General features: G+C 31.8%; 1 protein-coding gene across 1 annotated transcript in view; it reads left to right on the top strand.

Moving 5' to 3' along the window:
* The window catches only part of Vps50 (VPS50 subunit of EARP/GARPII complex), a 121,121-nt gene that overhangs the window by 49,208 nt on the left and 54,484 nt on the right, over positions 1-17,429 (top strand). The window contains exons 14-17 of the mRNA XM_005340532.4: positions 1,414-1,505; positions 10,697-10,791; positions 11,116-11,214; positions 15,852-15,942. Of these exons, the coding sequence (XP_005340589.1) occupies positions 1,414-1,505; positions 10,697-10,791; positions 11,116-11,214; positions 15,852-15,942 (377 nt within the window). The remainder of the gene's footprint in view (positions 1-1,413; positions 1,506-10,696; positions 10,792-11,115; positions 11,215-15,851; positions 15,943-17,429) is intronic.

Here is a 17,429-nt window from a genome sequence, read left to right as displayed (position 1 = left end):
TGTTTTAATTTAAGTGTCTTAGGAATTCCTGGGCTTACTGAGATTCCAGTTTTTCACAGGATTTGTCCTGTTTTGGCAATTTTTCTAGATGTGGACACAACATTTTAGCAACTCTTTTTTCTTTTTTAAATACATTAACGAGAAACCAAAAGAAAAGATGTAACAGAATTAACATTAGATATAAGAATTCATAAATATGTACAATAACTATGAGTCATAAGTGTTTTAAGAATTTTAAAAAAACAAATTCAGAGGACAATTCTATGTATTCAATATAGTGAAGCTTGCTTGCTTTTTGCATTAGTTTAAGTTTACATTCATTAGAATACTGACTCAAAACTAATAGCCTTATATACTTACTTATCTTCCTTACTAAAATTCCTTGACCCTGAACTTTATTTTTCAAGGCTATTTAGGACTCTAGAAATTCACTTGATAACCTGAAATTAAATCTTTCATATTCACATTCAGGAATAAAATTGTAGGAATCAGTAATTTAAAAATTATTCTTCATAGAACTTCATAAAGCTGCAGAGAACTCTAAAGTTCACCTGCCACAGCTCAGTACTGATACTATTTGGAATTCTAATACTTTAACATTCTAAATAAAATTCTAAAGCTGCAGTTGAGGCACTTCCCTAAGCTGCTTTGTCTATAATGGCCAAATTTGCATTTCATTTAAGTTCTAGGAATGCTCAGAAGTCAACTATGTAAGCATCTGTGGTCTGGCTGTGCAAGGGCCTTTTTCTGGTCACCAGTGGATAACCTGCTAACCTAAAAAGAGATGACAATAGACTTTGTTGTATTCACAGAAAAAATGTACTCTCTTTAATATAAATGAATATATGTATTTCCAGTTCCTTGGGGGAATTTATTTTGAGGTAGATTGTTGATCTTACCTGTTGAACTTTATATTGTTAGATAATTTATAATGAATACTACTATTATTTATTATGAAAAATATAAAATTATGCATCATCACTTGATTGTATGAGTAATTCTGCAATCTTCATTCTTATTGATGTTCCTATTAATTAGTAGTCTAGTTAATTGGTCCTGTAATGCCCTTACCCCAGCCTGTCATGTGGTCTTGGAGTAGGCAGTATGTGACCATTAAGAACCTGATCTCTGGGACCCTACTACCTATGTTAGAAACCCAACTCTAGTCATTCATGATTGAATAGTCTCAGGTATCTTTAGCATTTCATTGACTAGAATTATCTATCTTATGAGTGGGTTTAGTCCTAATACCTGTATTTTGATATTATTTTGGGTATAAATATTAAACATGCTTTCTGTATTTTTTGTTTTCCAAATAACTCCATCTGATTTCTCACAAGTCATATGGAGTTATTTGAAAAACAAAAAATTATTAAATTAAATTTAAAAATACATATTATATTTTACTTTCAGAAGGAAGTAATGTGATGGGTACTGAAGAAACCAACTTTGATCGTGGCTATGTGAAAAAGAAGTTAGAACATGGACTTACACGAATATGGCAGGTTTGGTTTTTTAAAATTATTTTTTTCAGAGAAGTAATAGAAATCTTCATGTCAAAATTGTTTTAAAAATAATTTCTCAAATTTTCTGTATTTGTATCTTTACAGATTTAAAATATGTTAATTTTTCTTTGCAACAAGGTTGTCATTTAATTTAATTTCTGTAATTTAGTTGGCAATTATACTGGTCTACAAGTGACATTAGAAAAAGTCTTTTAGTTTAAAAATGTTCCTAGAAAAATATTCATGAATTTCTGATTACATTTTTGATATTCTAGTCCTCACAAACTTATGCTTTCCTAAAGAATTTTGTTTTTTTTTTTAAATTGAGATGTTCTCTTTATTATTTTTTTCATTTATTCATCTTTTCTTAATTATTTTCTCTTAATTTTAGGAAAAGAATAAGTAAGTGACTTATGTAGATCAGAAACACTAGTGAAAACTTTTCTTTTCAATGAGCTTTATGCCTTTCAGGGAATCTTTCATGCTTATTGGCTGAAGATATATGTTTTAGTCCATTTGAGCTGCTGTATATAACAAATATGCTAGACTAGGTAGTTTAGAAAACAGATACTTGTTTCTCACAGTTCTGGAAGCTGGGAAATTTATGATCAAGGCTCTGGCAGATTTGGTCTCTGGCAACAACCTGGTTCCCTTGTTCCCTTGTCCTTGTTCATAGGTGATGTTTTACTGCTCTGCCCTTACATGGTGGGAACAGAAAGGGATATCCCTCTGGCATCTTTTATAGGGGCACTAATTCCATTCATGAGGGCTTCACCTTTAAGACCTCACAGTGTCCCCACATCCTAATACCATTACCTTGGAGGTTAGGATTTCAACCTGAATTTTGGGAGGGTCCAAACATTGAGATCACAGCAATATCTTAAGTTTTTCTTTCCGTTTAGTGGCTCAGTTGTCATAATCAGATAATATTTTAATTTGTTAAAATTTGGTACTTCCCAGATAAAAGTGTAATTTCTTAGAGGGTAAGTCTTCTTGGAACTTCTTGGAACCTTGGAAGATTGTAGACTTTTTGACCATGGTATAGCCTTTTAAAATGTGTTGATTTTTTTTTGTGTGTGTGTGAAACTGATTTTTAGTTTGACCACTTTTAAATGGGATTTCTCTTGAAAAAACAATCATTTAGGAAAAACAAATCTCCTAAAATACCACTTAATATTTATAATTTAGTATTCTAATTTTTTATAATTTTATAGTAGATATGCTATTTTAATTTATAATTTAAAATATATTTATATGACAGTTGTAAGAGCTTTGACTTTTATATTTCCTCTTATAATCACATTGAACTAATTTTAAATTTATCATTAATGTGGATTTGGGCCACTTTTTTTGAAAATTATGTATAAGAAAAGAAAAATCTTATATCAACTAAATATACACCCAGGGTCTGATGAGTTATTTCTGATTTAGTCTCCTAATAGACCCTCATTGTGCTTAGTTGAAATTATAGCATGTTTTAGTTAGCTTTGTCAGCACTCTGACCAAAGAGCCTGATGAGAGCAACTTAAAGGAGGAAGAAAAGATTATTTTAGCTTATGGTGTCAGAGGTTTAGTCCACAGTGAGTCTAATTCCTTTCCCTGGGCCCAAAGTCAGATAGAATATCTTGGTGGAAGGTTATGGCAGAGCAAAAGTTGCTGAGGACATGAAAGAGAGAAAGATAGTCAGTGCTCTCCTCACCAGGGACAAAATACATACTCCAAAGGTACACCCCCAGTGACCTACCTCCCCCAGCCACATCTTGCCTGCCTGCAGTTACCACCCAGTTGAGCCACAACAGTGGATTAATACCCAGTAGATTGCATCTCTCATAATCTAATCATTTCACTTGTAAATAATCTTGTGTTGTTACATACATGAGCTTTTGAGGAGATATCTCATATCTAAACCATAACAGCTTCCATGGTATACTTTCTGGTAATGCAGTGTACTTTGAAACACCTGGCGTTTTTCATATCTAGTTTCCTTTCAATCTGACAACCTGATGGCTTTCATGATATAGGAAAATCTGTTAAATATACAGTTTAATAAACCCTTTTTGCTTAAACATTTGGACAGTTAATGGAAACCATTTTGCTTTTAAGTTTAGATAATTATATTTTAGCTTTCAAGTATTGGAGTAGTTTTACCACCACCACTCCTCAGATTCTTCTGCATCCCCAAGCCCACTTCTTAGCCTATTCTTGGTCAGGACTTTGTGTACTTTAGGAACTCATGAAATATTTATTAAATTAAAATTATAGGGCTCAGTGCTGTTGAAAAAAAGCAAAAGCTCTGAAAAACTTACTTTTATATTTTGGTAACAGTCAGCAGGCAAAATCTGACCTGAATTGAATTTGTTTGGTAATAGAACCTGACCAGCATTGTCTTTTTAAGGTATTGATAGTACTTACTTATTGCATTTAAGTGAACATTCATATGTTGTGGGAGTATTAATGTATTTGTTTTGGGGATTTTGCTGCAGACCCTAGTGTAGGGATGTTAATGTTATATTGACTTTATTACCTTTCTAACATCTGAAATCCTGAATTATAAAACATACTTGGCTAGGGATGAATTCAGATAAAGCAGTGAACAAAAGAAAGGGTTGGAATAAAAGTAGAAAATTTACCTGTAATCAAAGAAGATTTTTCTCCTAAAGATTTATTCCTGTTTTACAGAGGAGTCAGTTGTAAGACAATATCTCTCCCCATAACCTCAGGAATAATCAAGATACACTACAAAATGGGATGTGTATGTGTGTGTATGAACAGTGTGAGGAACTCCTATAACCTTTACCAAAAGACCCATTTAAGTTCCTGCACTGTCTCAGACCTGCCCTTTGCAAAAAATGATCAGTGTACCGCCATTTGCTGCATTTAGTTGTCATATCCCTTCCATCTTCTTTAGTCTAGAAGGTTTCCTCAGTCCTTGACATTTATAATCTTGACATTTTTGAAGATTGTAGATAGGTTATTTTGTATAGTGTTTCTCAATTTGAGTTTGTCTGAAGTGCTTTTTATTAATTTCAGATCACAGGTTTTTAAAAGGATTATTATGGAAGTTGAGACTATGTTTTCTCACTCCCACCCATCAGATGGCACATTATTCCAATTTATGTCATCACTGGCAATGTTAACTTGAGTAAGGTACCTCCACTGTGAAGTTAGTTACTCTTGCCTTCTGATGGATACTTATTCGGGAAAAGATGGCTTCCAAAAAGAAGTCAGCTTTTCGTTGCTGTGACCAAAATACCTGACACAGGAAAAATGTACAGTAGGGGAAGTTTATTTTGGCTCATAGTTTTAGAGGTTCAGTCCACCATCATCCAACTCCATATCTCTGGGCCCTTGATGAAGTAGAACATCATGGAGGAGAGGCATGGCAGAAGAAAGCAGCTCAGGACATGGCAACAGGGAAGCAGAGAGAGAGTTATGTTCACCAGGGACAAAATATTAATCCCTAGTGACCTACTTCCTCCAGTCTCACCCTACCTGCCTATAGTTACGACCCAGTTAGAGCTGTAATAATTCGTTCATTTTACTTCTGAACATTCTTAGGGGACACCTCAGATCTAAATCATAATAAATACAAATATCTTTTCTTATTTAACATTCACTCATTAATTTTAGTTTCTATTGATATTTTTTCATAAATAATTACTTTGCTGTTATTGTTATCAATGTTATTATATGATATTTTCTAATGCTAATTCTCACTTCTTTGAGAATTGGCTTCTGTTGTTATCACCCACTAGTTTTATAATATAGTTATGTTTTTTATTGCTTATTTTTACTTTAATGATTTTCAAATCATGATTTTTAAAATTGTTATTGCTTCAACATTTATTAATTGGCATTCTAATATAGGGAAGAATTTTCTTCCCATTTATATATTAATTTATTTCTATCATTGAGTAATAATATATGAGTATATGTATACACATACATATGAGCATATACATATACATATGCATTTGCAACCATATATGTGATCTATTATATAGTCTGTCACTATCATTATTTAATTGAGGGGCATCTTGCCCATGCTGTGGTCATTTGGAGCCCCCATCAAGATAGTTTTTGTGTTTTGTCATAATTTCTCCATCATTTATTGGGGACTTACTTTTTCATACAAAATGTTCCAGACTCATGTTTTACCTTCCTGTTTTGAAGGGAATGGTATTTGGAGACCAAGATCTGACTGTAGTTAGTTGTGTTGTTGCTGCTGTTGGGTTTCAGGGCCTATGCATGGTAAGACCAAGAATTATATGTGTATACACATACACACATTGTACATTGTATTTATTTTTTACCTATGTATACATACTGAAACCATAAGTTTACACTGATAAATCTATCTCAGTCCAAGATAGGGCTTATGCTAGCTTTTCCCCATTTCATATTTGCAATTCCCTACTCCATCAGCAAGAAACTCAGTTCCTATTATCCTCAATATGTTTATCTGTTTACTCAGCCTTGTATGTAATCAATCTTATGACCCTTCTCAGTTACCTTCATTGTTCTGGCTTTAATAGGTTGCCTCCCTGCCATTCTGGGGTTTTGATCCCAATTTGGACAAATAGAACAAAATATAATAAAAACATGGAATTCATAAATGGATGGTAGAATAACGGTGGACTGTCCATTTTGATTCTTAATAGTTTACATTTAATTTGTCAGAATAGAAATACTTTTGATCAAAGACATCATAACCTGTATTTAATTCAGTGATGTCATTCTGTATGAAAGAAGACTTTATTATCATATCTTTTTTTTTAGTTTGTTTTGATAGTTTTAAGTTTTATTTGGAAGTCTAATATGGAAAATTGATTATCCATTTGATAAAATTAGAATTATTTCTGTCTCACACCATAAGCAAAAATAAATTCCAAGCAAGCATTATATATGTCTAAACCTGAAAGTAAGAAAACAGTACTTAAGATATAGGAAAATATTTTTATGATCTTAATATAGAGAGATTCTTGCTAAACAAACATTTACAAAGAAATAGGCACTCTTAAGATTATTGGTGAGTGTATAAATTGTTATAATAATTTCTTAAACAGCTTTCTAGAAGTATAGAAGTATGGTTGACATAAAATAAACATGCATATTTAAAATATTCAATTTTATAAGTTTTGTCATACATCAAATATGTGTATATATAATTATACATATTATAGATAAAATGTTTTGCAAAATTTTACATTCTAATAAGTGTGTAGTAGTTTCTCACTATGATTTTAACTTGCATTTCTCTGATGTTTTTATGATGTTGAATACACACACACACATACACACATACACACATGCACACACACACACACCTACATCTTTGCCACAATCAAGATAATGAACATGTTCATCTACCCCTGCAAAGTTATGAACTGATTTTGAGGTGGGTACGTGGGAAGTACCCACCTCAGGCAACTACTGATGAGCTTTCTGTCAATATAGATTGATTTGCATTTTCTAGAGTTTTATATAAATGCAATCATGTACTATATACTTTTTTTTGGTTTAGCTTCTTTCATTCAGCATAATTATTCTGAGGTTAATTCAAATTGTTGAATGAATCAGTAGTTTGTTCTTTTGTTTTGCTAAGTTCTGTTCCATTACATATACATAATTTGGCTATCTGTTCATGCATTGATGGTCATTTGAGTTGTTTCTGAATTTGGGGCTATTATAAATACAACTGCACTGGGCGAAGTGGTGTGTGGCTGTAATCTCAGTGGCTCAGGGTATCATCATATCTTTATCCTCAGTAATAATGTTTGCTGAGAAGCCCTGTTACTCTTGTTACAATTCAGTTTGAGTGCTTTTAAATAAAGTGTTGATCTTTCAAAATTTTCTTTTTTTATATTTAAAAATTTGATAAGTGAAAGTGAGTTTAAAAATACTTAATACCTCTTTTACTCTAGAAAATTAGGATCATACTATTATGCATTTTTTTTGAGATTTTCTTTTCATTCTGTGTGCCATCCACTTGTAAATTTCTTCCTGAAGCATTTGAAAAATGATCATCTCTTTCCTTTTTGTACTAGGAATTAGTTCTCTATGTTAAATCAGATTTACTAATTGCATTATTCTAGTCTATAATCTTGTTTCTCATTTATTTACCTGCAGTTTTGAAGGAGTTTTAACACTGCAGAATAATCATAGTTTTCTTGGGCTTTTCTTTTTTGTAATATGGGGATGCCGGATTGACTGATACTGAAATGTGAATACCACCTTACCTTTTCTTCACATGATTTCCTGCATTCAATTGAAATAAAAGTGCTTTTGTTTGGAGGCATTTTGCTGTGAATTCTAGTTTGCTTAATATTATTACTACTCCTGTCTTTATTTCATCCATTCATTCATACATCTCCAACAAATCTTTCACTATCTCTTTTATTTTAAATGTTTTATGGTTTATTTTATGCTTGTCCTTTGTATATTTAAAATTTTGTTACTTTTGGGGGGTGGGTACCAGGGATTGAACTCAGGAGCACTCAACCACTGAGCCACACTCCCAGCCCTATTTTGTATTTTATTTAGAGATAGGGTCTCACTGAGTTGCTCAGTACCTTGCTTTTGCTGAGGCTGGCTTTGAACTTGTGATCTTCCTCCCTTAGCCTCTTGAGCCGCTGGGATTATGAGATATTTTATCTTTTAATTGAGAAGAAAACTTTATTAGTTCTTGTATTTTTTAAAAACTATTTGCTTGTGTTTTTGCTCATTTATTTCATTTTTCTAAATGACTTTTGTGATGAGTAATTCCTTATCTATTATTTTTACTTATTTTTGGTATGCTGATGGTTAACATTTTATGATATCAAACTATTAACCTTTGTCCTTTTGTGAGTTTTTATGCTACTTTGTTTTTTTAGAAAGTTCTTTCCCTTGTAAAGCTCAGCTGTATATTTGTATGGTAATTATGAATGTTCATCTAGATTTTTTTGTCATTGTTTCTCACATTTTTTATTGGTGCATTATAGTTGTACATAATGGTGGATTTGTTGTTTCTGATTCGTACATGCACACAATATATAACAAGAGAATTTGGCCAGTACCATTCCTCTTTGCCTCCCCTTCTACCTCCCCCAGTCCCTTTCCTCTGCTCTACTGAACTCCCTTTGATTTTCTTTTTTTTTATTTGTTTTCATTACGGTACAGTGACCTTGAGATATCATACATTTGAATCAGATGGAATATATTGCTATATCTTCAGTACTTAAAGAGTACAACTACCTACAACATTTTGGCATTATTAAATTGATCAATAGTCTAATTTTTACTCTTGAAAATATACAAAAAATTATTTAATCCATTTTACATTTCTTTTGATGCGTGATATGAAGATTTGTTTTGAGTACTGAGGATTAAACCCAGAGCACTGTAGTACTGAGCTACACACTAAACCTTTTTATTTTTTGTTTTGAGACAGGATCTCTTTAAGTTGCCCAGGCTGGCCTTGAACTTGCTATCCTCCTGTCTCAGCTTTCAGATAAGCTGGGAATGTGGGTATGTGCCACTGTCCCTGGCTTAAAAGAGGATTTTCCCCAAAAATTTAAGTAATTTTCCTTTCAGTTCTGCTGAATAATTCTACCCCCTTACCTTTCATTTATTGCAAGGTACAGTGAAAAAAGGAGATTTTGAAGGATTATAGAACTGGATTCAAGGCTTAGTTTTGTTGTTCACTGGGCATCTAAGGATAATTACATGACTTCTTTTTAGTTGCTCTTCTTTTAGGGGGATTATAAGTTCCTGCTCAACAGGGCTGCTGTTATCCTTAGATAATATGTAAAGTTCTTAGCATAATGTGAGACACAAAGTAAATAATCAGAAAATAGAAGTTATTTTTTACTGCTACTTGTATTATGGTATCCATATGAAGAGTCCCCCAAAAGCTCATGTGTGAGACAATGCAAGAAAGTTTAAAGGTGAAATGACTAGTTTAAGAGAGCCTTAACCTAATCAGTACATCAAGTCCCTTGAATGGATTAGCTGGTGATCCATCTAGGCAAATAGGATGTAGTTAGAGAAGATAGGTCACTGGGGGCGTGCTTTTGGAGTATATATTTTGTCCCTAGTGAGGGGATCTCTGCTTCCTGGTGCCATGTCTTAAGTGGCTTTCTTTCTCCAGGACCTTCCACCATGATATTCTACCACAGCTTGAGCCCAGAGCAGTGTAGCTGGCCTTCTGTGGACTGAGACTTGTGAACCATGAAACCCAAATATGTTTTTCCTCCCTATGTTATTGTCGGATTTTTTAGTCACAAAAGAGCTGACTAAAACAACTTTTTAAACCATTATATATATTATCTACATAATGTACATTGTGTACTACTTCTGAGTTGTCTTTTGTCTATTGATTTCTGTGTATATTATTATATTGCTAGCATTTTTAATATTAAGTAGTTTTTAATATATTTGATGTAAGTAGTACATAACTTTTAACTTTATTCCAACTTTTACTCTATCTTTACAAAACTTTATTTTTTAAAAGCAGTTATCTTGTTCTTCTAGGTGAACTTTAGAATAATTGTTTAGAAGAAAAGTTTTGGTTGTGGTTTTGTTTGGAATTTTGTTGAACCTATACATTAATTGGAAAAATTGGAATTCATCATTCAGTTTTATTATTCACAATTTATTGAATTTTCAGTTTTCTTTTTGTATCCCACTGAAATTATTAGTTTTTTTAAAATGGTGTGATATTATCAAAATTACCCCTACTATATTTTAAATGAATTTCTTCATTTTAAGGTTCTTGTTAGATACACCTGAAAGCCATCAATTTTTAGGTATCATTGTATATGTATTGTTTTGTACTTAGTCACTTCTCTTAGTTATTAATTTTTAATTGATTAAATTTTCTAAACAACCACTGCCATGCATAAGTAAAGATAATTTTTGTCCTTATTTCCATTATGAGGATTCAATTCTTTCCTTGTATAGGTGTTTATGTTGTTTTTTACAATGGATAGAATTTTGTAGACCTCTGTTGAATTGTAGTGATGATTCTGACCTTTACTATTTTTGTATCTGATATTCATGGGATTGTATTACCCTGGAGGCTGTTGGCTGCTGGCCTTTAAGAGATACTGTTTATCAAGTTAAGAATGTATATGTCTCATTCTATGTATAAATATAGTGGTTTTGAGAACTTTATGTATTTGGAGTTACTGAATTTTTTTTTCTTATAGGATGTTCAGCTGAAAGTGAAAACCTACTTGCTTGGAACTGATTTGTCTATATTCAAATATGATGACTTCATCTTTGTTTTGGATATAATCAGCAGGTAATGTTTGAGATCTTGTCTTAGTTTTTAGTTTGATTCAACCATTATAATCAAACAAATGATAAATTAGTGAGTTATCTATATCTTCTTCATGCAAATGAAGATGATTATACATTCACAACTAATTGCTACTGGGTTTGTTTATAAGTGTTTAAATATTTCTGCCCTTTGGATGTTTATATAACATTCTGAATTTGTGATTGTTTTAGAATTTTTCCAAGCATTCAATTTTTATGATTTGCTTTCTGTGAAGAAAGAAATATGAATTTCTTTTTTCCTGAAAGGATGTCATAGAAATTTACAAAAACCTTCCTATCCAACCAGGTTGATGCAAGTTGGAGAAGAATTTTGTGGTAGCAAGTCTGAAGTTTTGCAAGAATCTATAAGAAAACAAAGCGTCAACTATTTCAAGAACTACCATAGGTAAGAACGCTAATAATTATAGGTAATTGAGAATAATTCTGTGTAATGCTTATTCTTACAGTATTAATTGATATAATTACTTTTGAATTTGAATGAATACATTCTGTAGCTCTAGTTAAGGATGTTTCACCAAAAATATAAAATGTTCTCATTATTTATTCATTGTCAATATTAATATATTTTTTGTCTTGGGGGATCTCAGATATTGAAATGATTTATTTATGAGTAAGAGATGATTATTATATCAGGGTTAACCAAATGAATTTAGCCATTCCTTCCATGCCTAAACATACATGGTGCAATTAGTAAGGAAGTCAGATCAGAAGAGGCAGTACTCAGAGAGAGGATCTTGAGAGCATCTCTCTCTTAGGAGTAAGATGGATTGTGGATAGAACTTCATGGTACTCAGATACTGACTACAAAGCAAGGATTGTGTATTATGGTCATCACTGCTGAATTTAGAAAGGGTGACTAGGAATGATTTTAGGAGTGGAAGAAGATGGGAAAGAATGTTTACATAGCTTTGTGAGTGTATCCTTAAAACAGTGTTAAACTGAGAGAAGAGAGAGCCAACATTTAACTTCCCTTGATAAAAGATTGACCCTAAGCTGTGCTTCTTGCATACATTTTGCCATTTGAATTGAGTCATATCTTACCTTTTATTCTGAACTTGTACTTTTTAACACTAAGTTTTGATTTTGTTCTTATTTGGTGATAGAAAGAGTCAGGATTTCAAATTCTGCATTCTTTCTTTCTTGGTGGTCAATACCTACTCACAGTGATATAAGCCATGACAGTAGAGAGATTATTGGACATCAGACAATTGGTTAATGAGTAATTAAATAGATTTAGATACAAGTTTTCTGTGCTAATTGTAAACTATTAAGTAAATTGCTTTGAAAGTAAATTTAAGTTGAACCTGTACCAAAGCAGAGCCTTTGAGTTTCATAATTGAATGAAGAAAATTAAAAAACATATTTAATTGAATAAACATCAGGGAAACAGTGGATGGGAAACAGTGGTTAGGGAACAACATGAAACCCTAACACTGTTTTATTTATAACTTTCTTTTGTGCTAAAACAGAAGGTCTGGCTGTAAACATTTCTATACAGAAGGGAGCGAGGCCTTTAATCACAGATGAAGAAAAATGAGCCAGAAACCTCAATTTCCCTGCCAGCATAGAAGCATGCCAGATTTCGGTTTCCCCAAAGATTGCTTTTACCCAACAGAACAACGGGGAGACCTTTTGAGGTGTGGGCACTGTAACAATACTGATTCCTGTAGTTGCCTCCATTCTAAATCCTGCTTATTTTGAGTGTTTGTCTTCTATGGCAGCCAGGCATGGGCATTTTATTTTAAACTCTAACCGTGATGTAGATTCCTCACAATAATTCACCCTGGTGCAGTTAAAGAAAATGGAAATTAATTATTTAATATTTTTAAATATTTCACATTTTAAAGGACTTCTCTTAGAAACATTTGTGAACTTTGTTTCTCCTTGATGTGACTATGCTGTATTTTTAGAGGAGCTAATGGGGAAAATGATAGGCTTGGGTCCCTGCCCTTCCTTGCCATCTCTTTGGGGTGTGGTTCCATCAGTTGTAATCTTAAAGTGGTTTGATTAAATGGTCTCCATAAGCATTGCCTACACATTTTCTTTTTTTTTTTATTTTCTCCTCCTTGCTCTGTTGTATAATGTAAAGTTTGGGACAGCTTGAAAAAGCAACGAATCAACTATTTTTTAGTATAATTTTTTCCCCAGTGTTAAAATGGAAGTTTAAGCCTGTGTAGTTTGTATCTTTCTCTTAATAGTTGCCACTTCAAAATTATAGTGAAAATCACTTGGTAAATATGGCATCCACCATCAGTGTGTTCTGAAGTACTTCTCCTCCTTGCCCCTTAATGAAAGAAAGTTCACTTGACAAGCAGTTTAGAAATGATACCTGTGGACTTATGTTGAATTGGCTAAAATTACATTAGCCAGTGATAACTCTAAATCTAATAAATGCCTATTTAATATCCCTTTCACCAAATCATACTACAAATACTGAAAAGCTGTGTGAAATATGATGATATATGGGTCAAGTGTGTGTTTTTCAATAAAACTCTTTAAATGTATAAGAGTGTGTTTTGTGATCCTCTACTACTAAATAGAGCCCTTGAAAAGGAAGAAATACTTGAACCAAATTACTCTTACTTTGGAAGTCTATTGAGGCTATTTGTTGAAGATGTAGACACAATAAAAAGGTGAAAATAGAAGCATTTTGCTTTCTTGAGGAACATCTATTTATTAAGTGTATTCATGTTATTTGTGGTAGTTGTATAAAATTTACATATCATTATCTTTTCTAGGGCAAATTTGTATAAAGTATGAGTGAACACAGTATCATTATGAATTTTTATCTTTTAAAATTACAAAATATGTAGTTCCTTAAATTTCTTTATGTTCATGTACTAAGTTTGCATACACCAAGTTGTCATTCTTCTGCTAGGTGTTGCAAGATTTCTAGAAGCACAAATATTCTTATTTAAACAATGATGACATAGAAATTATGTGGCAATGCATAATTATTAAAACATTTTTTATATTTGATTTTATATATTACCCTAATCCTAACCCTAACCCTAACCCTAATACCATCACAAATAAGAGGAAGGCAGAGAGAGGGATAGTACAGATGCTGAGGAAAAACTACATAGAAAAGAAGGCAACATGAAACCTGAGGCAGAGATTAGAGTGGTCTTGCTGTGGCCTCAAGTCTGAGAATGCCAGCAGCCACCAGAAGCTGGAAAAGGTGAAGGGTGGATGAATTCTCCCATACAGCTTCTTGAGGGACTCCACCCTTCCCAGTACCTTCGTTTCACCCAGTGTTGCAGATTTGGGGCTTCTGTCCTCCAGAATTGTGAGAGAATAAGTTTCTGTTGCTTAAAGCCACTCATTATGTGATAATTTGCTACAGGAAACTATCAAAAGTAGAATTGCTGGATTCTATGATAAATATGTTTAGCATTTTGAGGAACGGCCAAACCATCTTCCACAATAGTTGTACCATTTTACATTCCTACCATTATTGTCTGAGGGTTCCAATTTCTCCAAAACCCATCAACACTTATTTTCTTTCCTTTCAATCATAGCTTTCCTAGTATGTGTGAATGTTATTATGGTTTAGGTTTGCATTTCCCTAATGATTAAAGATGTTAAGTTTTTATGTGCTACTGGCCATTTGTGTGTGTGTGTGTGTGTGTGTGTGTGTGTGTGTGTGTGTTTATTTGCTTTACAGAAATGTCTATGCAGAGCTTTTGCCCATTTTTTAATTGGGTTAATTGTCTTTTTATTGTTGAGTTATAAAATTTTATAATTTAACTTCTTAAATTAGATGTATAATTCATTTTAGTTAATTTTAGTGTGTGGTATTAGGCATGGACACAAATCACTTTTACCATTTCTAAGCCATTCCCTCTCCCATTTTTCCTGCTCATTGTTTCTATCCTTTCCATGCAACTGCATGCACACTAGATGTTTCCACTCTACTACATATTTCTTATGATCTTTTCTGTTTTTTTTTCTATTTTTCCATTTGATCTTCAGTTTGGGTATTTTCAATTGATCTGTATTCAAGTTTACTAATACTGTCTTCTAGTACCCCTTGTCTGCTGTTCTGCTTATTCAATAAATTTTAAGTGGAGGTATTATTATTTTTTGATTCTGGAATTTCTATTTGACTCTTTTTTGTTTTTATTATTACATTTATTTGAAGTTCTTTTTTTTGTATCCATTTTTGCATCTTTGTCTCTGTTTTATTTAACATAATAATCTTAAGGTCCTTGCCTGTTAAACCCAATATTTGAAGCAGTTCCTGCTTTCCATAGATTTATCTGTTTATCACCTCTTTATTTTAGAATCTGTATTGGAAAAAAAGAAAAATCTCGATTTTTGTTTTTTAGTGTGTAGCAACAGCTTGTGGTAAGAAAGGAAAGAATAGGACAGGTGCTGACTCTTTATTCAACTGGAAGCAAGAATTTGTTTTCCTGGGACTTTATATATGACATAAGGATTACTCTGGACAGATAGAACAGTAGCATTAAAGAAAGAGCAGTATGACATAGGTGATGTCATACTGTCCAGACAGTCCACTGACTGTCCAGACAGTCCACTAACATACATGTCTTACCTACTAATTTAATATGTGGACATAGGCCCTGACTCTTTGGAAAGTGATTAATTATCTTGATATTATAGCTGAGTAAGTATGGGTCAGATCTATGCCATTTAGCATAAAGTATTAGTATATATATTTTCATATAATTTGTAAATTATTTCTCTGTGTTTTGGCATTGATATATGATTAACATGATATTTAGTTTTGTTCCTTAATAAATATGCCATTTTCCACACATTCATTATTTTTGCAGTAAGGTAAAAATATTCAGCTAGTAAATATTTGAGAATTTTTTTCTCTAAAGGATAAAGTATTAGCAAGTAGAAACGAACATTTATGTTTATTGTGTTAATCTGAATGGGTTCGAAAAATTGATTATGATCATGGTAATCCTATAATTATATGGTATTTATTTCCTCAGTTCCTATGTGCAGAGTATTTTTCTTCTTTAAGGTGTTTATTTTCTTTATTTTAAGAACACGACTTGATGAACTGAGAATGTTCTTAGAGAATGAGACCTGGGAACTTTGTCCTGTTAAGTCAAATTTCAGCATTTTGCAACTTCATGTAAGTTTTTCTTAAGAGCAGAGTGTCTTTTTGTCATCTTTTGATCTTTTTACTTTTTAAAAAAGCATATTTGAGCATTTAAAAAATTAGTGAAATTAAATAACCATAATGTGTCTTCCTTTCTTGACAATCATTAGTGGTAAATCCTTTCAATAAGAGTGATTGTTTCATGAGTATGAAAAATCCATCTATTTACAAAATACAGTTTACATTCTTCAGGAAAACTTTTTTGCCTAAGAAGAATTGCAGTTAAATTGGCCTTTTTTTCTTTCAAATTCAGAAAAGGGTATATTGCTATATTTAAAGTTTTCAGAAAGCTTTTAGTTATATTTTGGTACTTTTGAGTAAAAATGCTTATTTACATATGTAGAATATTTCTTTTTTTAAAGGGACTTAAATTATGCTATGTTCTTTTTAATTATGCTAAGGCTCTTAAATTTGTACTACAATTCATAAATTTGCCTATACTGAGATAGTGCCTCAGAAATAAAACAGATACTTATGAAAAAAAATGTACCTAATTTTTATTTTTAATTGGATTCCTTGAATCTCTATAGAATTAGGAATCTGTAAAAAAAAAAAGTCCTAAATCAAAAATTAAAGGTAAAATAAAGATGTTGATTTTACCTTTAATTGAAACACACTGTAAATATTTTTTTGAAATATTTTGTTATACAAATATCAAATATCAAAATGCAGTGCATATACTTAGATCTGTGTGTTGAAAGTAGTATGTTCGGTTTTTGACTTTGAAAAGAATGGCTTTCTGTAATCAGTTTTCTTAGTCTGGATAAATGCAAAGACAACATGATTAGTTCTAGTGTGTTCCTTTCCTAATATTCAAATATTAAAAATACTGAAATGTGTTGGTAACAAATGTTTCAAAGACAACAGAATTAGCATTAATTTTAATTAGCACTATCAAAATAATGTAATTAACATTAACAGAATCTACAGATTCTAATGAAGATAATTTCTTAACATTATTTAGAATTCTAAGTTTAACATTAATTTTAGAATATATTTAAATAATTTTATTTGAATTTTTATTTAACTATCAAATTGTGAATGTCTACATACATACTTAGTATAAACACTTATTTTAGAGGCACCTTGAAACATTTCTATTCAGGGAAGCATTATTTCCTTTAAAGGGGTTACCTTGAACACTATGCACAACTTGTTGTTTACTAGATACATGTTCCATATTCCTAGATGCATGTACTGTATTCTGTAGATACTTAAAAAAATTGTCTCATTAATTTATATTAACCCCTTGTTTATAAAATTATAAATTAGAAAAATAAATCGCATGATTCTTAGGCGTTACAGTGAATCTGATTTAAGGTGTCCTTGAAGTTTAGAAAGAAAAAGTACACATTCATAATTTAAAAATTAACAAGCCAATGTATCTTTTAGAAATTTAAGAATACCTTTTAATAATATCATTGGATCTTATAATAAGAATATTATTGAATACAAAATTT

This window comes from Ictidomys tridecemlineatus, chromosome 2 (assembly GCF_052094955.1).
Source record: "Ictidomys tridecemlineatus isolate mIctTri1 chromosome 2, mIctTri1.hap1, whole genome shotgun sequence".
Lineage (NCBI taxonomy): Eukaryota > Metazoa > Chordata > Mammalia > Rodentia > Sciuridae > Ictidomys > Ictidomys tridecemlineatus.
The sequence above is the reverse complement of the archived record's forward strand: the minus strand, read 5'-3'. Positions and strand labels throughout refer to the sequence as shown.